At 45.6% G+C, this 3,357-nt stretch overlaps 1 protein-coding gene across 1 annotated transcript; it reads right to left on the reverse strand.

Moving 5' to 3' along the window:
- Positions 1-1,828: 1,828 nt before the first annotated feature.
- Pmar_PMAR026447 (multi-pass transmembrane protein, putative) lies at positions 1,829-3,007 on the reverse strand (the record flags this gene model as incomplete). The annotated part of the gene is made up of 7 exons (XM_002774343.1): positions 1,829-1,905; positions 1,949-2,030; positions 2,076-2,139; positions 2,187-2,267; positions 2,316-2,467; positions 2,659-2,883; positions 2,927-3,007. The coding sequence occupies 7 exons, from the start codon at positions 3,005-3,007 to the stop codon at positions 1,829-1,831; spliced, it is 762 nt and encodes a 253-aa protein (XP_002774389.1).
- Positions 3,008-3,357: the final 350 nt, after the last annotated feature.

The raw sequence follows: 3,357 nt of genomic DNA on the forward strand, positions 1-3,357 counted from the left end.
AGGAGGCTACGTTGAAGGCGATTGGGTGGTAAATCGAAACCAACTTTTGGTAGCCATCACACGCAGCTGGCCACTGGAGTGTCAGAAAATAAAAAATGAGCATCCAAATTGATGAACATCTCATTAATTGTGCTAATAGCTCGATTGGCGACGAATAGACTATTCGGAATAGTGCAGAAGGATCTCTAGTAGCTTTGATGATGATGAAATCTTGGCACAAATAGAAACATATAAGTAATTAGGATTCAATGCCCAAAAAATTAGGGACAGGTATTTGTGTCACACGGCACAATCAGCCTGAAAATCGGTTGGCTTTGATCCCTCTTACTATGTATCCAATTAGGCTAAATTTAGAGAAGTCCCATCGCAGTCGGATGAGGAGGTCGTCTTCTGATCAGGTATCATCATTCCCAGCATTCACCAGTCCCTCATCCTATGCTGTCTGTTTGTGTGTACTCTGGGTATTCGTGGTTGCCTCCAACAACCACTTCACGGTTTTCTTCAATTCAATACAGCAGAGAGTAAAATCATCATGTTGATAGTGCTCTGCACCAGTCGTCAACAACAGGTCCTACCCGCTGGTCAAAGAGGAAGATTTATTGCAAATATTTTGGCTCTTTTCACAGTAGCACTTCGTCACATGAACACAATCACTGTCTCCCTTGCTACAGATGAGCAACGCTGGGGGTCTATGGCTGTATGGTCGGGCGATATCGCCGGGACCACATCTATTTTGGAATGTTGGTTTGATGCTTATGTTGTCGATTGCTATGAGGCTGTTGATATGTAAGTCGTTGAGGTTACGAATGTCTGACATTCTTTCAGTCCGCAGATGGTGCCGTCGTTCGTGGCAAAGCCAGTTTGGTGACGAGATTGGAAAATTCTCAAAAGTCGGAGTAGAGAAATGTTTCCATATGAATGTTCCACCATAGTTTTGTTGGTCCAATGGCTAGCGAGTAAATGAGTTGAGTTCGAAAGAACCCTATCCGCCGAGTGGTCGACCTTCGAATTGATGGCATTCCTGCAAGACTTCCCCCACCTAATCTCAGAACTGCAACGACCAGCCCCTTTCAGTAAGGGGCAGGAAAGATGGCTGGTTTCAGGCTCCTATGTTATTCTAGGACTTGACTCGCATAGTGATATACTGTTCTTGCCTGGTACAGCACAAGAAAATATCACAAAATTGAGGTCGGCGTCGTCTCCATTACTTCGAGTTCACTTTATGAAAGCGGCAGGTTCGAAGATAACATCTACGGGGCAAACGAAGATTTCCAACGTTCGAAACAACTAAGCTTCTGACCGGAGAACAATATAACTACAGTGACACAACAATGTGAAGACAGACAGGAAGGACTTCGTACTCATGTGAGTAAGGAATGTTGTAAGGTTTATATCATGAGTCATGGCGGAGTGCCTCCTATTGGTCCATGTTGGTACTCCTGGGCCCCTCGAGGCCTGACAACAATTCCAACTATCATATGAGTGTCAACTATCGTTATGAGCGCTAAGGTTGTACCACAGTGTGGTAACATGTGTGGTAACCACACATGTCAGTGATAAAGTGAACTATCGTCTACTAGCTGAGGAGAGTACCAGACGATGGCCGTTCATGTGCTTGAGCATATGCCGCCGACTTGTGCCTATCGATAGGATGATTGGCTTATGTCCAAATCACAATTAAATGGGCGTCTTTAAACTCCGCCGATTCACTCGATAAGTATATTTCAGCTCCCCTTACATATCCTCCGTACTCTACAACACGACCCGGCACAACTGATTGAGATCCTCATAAAAACGGCAACCTTTCATCGCGAAAGGCATCGAAAACTCATTTCTCCTTCTTCTCCTCTTTCTTCTTCTCTTCTTCCTCCCCTTCCGTGTACTCCATCATTTCTTTCAATTCACCTGACAACAACTCTTCTCGAACGACCACACCTTCATCACCAACCTCGGCTGTATGCCGTCAATAAGGCAGCAGTCACTGTAAAAGGCACCAGATAGAGCAGAGCCGGCTGAGCCGCATTGAAAACCTGGAAACGATTGAATTCAACACGGAAAAGGGCAGAGACGCCAACCTGCATGACGATCCCCGTAGTAGCAAGGCCGAGGAGATAAGCGATCAACACGTTGTTGTAGTATCTAGAGTCAAAGTCTGACAAGACAACACGTCTCCCGATGATGCATACGGCTTCGGGAATGGACGATGGATGTCCACATCACGCTCAGCGGCCCTCTTGTTCTTGACCTGATCCTGATGGTAATCGAACCTATCAGTAAGGGCATGCGGTAGCTGTGGAGTATTGTAGATATGTGACCTCATGTTGAGACTTATGAAGATGCCAGGAATGACGATGTCGCCGAGGCCAAGGATTCCTTGCTTCCAGGGATCAAAGGAAAGCGGGAAGATAATCTTGGCAGGGGCGTCGAACGACTTGGCCACGAAAACCATCACCTCAGTTCCAAAAACCTGTCAAGAGAAACACTAACAGTTGGCGAGAATACGGACTAACATGTGCTGATGACAACAATGAAATGAAAGGCGAATTCATGTTGTTTTTATACATTCTCCCTAAGTCATGTGCGAATTCTACCATCTAAGCAGTCAACACATGAGCTCAGCCTAGGGAAGTTGATATTCACTCCAAAACTGAGGCTTACCCAGAATATGTCATAGACGAAGAGGCCCGCCAAGAGGATGAAAGCTACTGAGAACTTATGGAGGGATACGAGACGGATCGCTTGAATGCAGAAGGAGACACCTAAAGGCCGCTTGTCGGGGAAGTAGGGGAACACCACGGAGCTACCGAACATGTTGTGGATGGTGAACTGTTTGTTCCAAGCAAAGACGCCTCCAAGGACCGCCGACACACCATAGACGAGGATCTTGAGAGTAAGATTAGCAATATAGGGAGGGAAGAGACTTTACGTGAGAGTATCCGAATTTAATGTCAACATTGGGATCTTCGTCTGGCTTCTCCGCAAAAACCTTCATAAGTAAAGTTGGCATCGTAAAGCGAATATGGAATCTGTGGAAGAAGGCAGACGTTGTGTTGGGAATACTGACGATAGAGAGAGCACGTGAATGGTGATAATTCAGTGCTGATATCCTGCCAGTGATAATGTAGTATATACAACGTAGACGATTATCGTCGAATTATGCTAGTGATATTCCGAAATTCTTTAGAACAAGAGTCAAGTAAAGGTTATGTAGGAGTACCGAGAGAAGATAGTGATAGGTGGTCATCAACATACCTGTTGTGAGTGAGTCTTCAGAGAGGCAGCTATCAACGAGAGGCTTCACGGTCTCAGCCAAGCACCAACACCTATATACAGTATTCAACAGCAGTAGTAGTCGGC

Source organism: Perkinsus marinus (assembly GCF_000006405.1).
Source record: "Perkinsus marinus ATCC 50983 genomic scaffold scf_1104296958248, whole genome shotgun sequence".
Taxonomy (NCBI): domain Eukaryota; phylum Perkinsozoa; order Perkinsida; family Perkinsidae; genus Perkinsus; species Perkinsus marinus.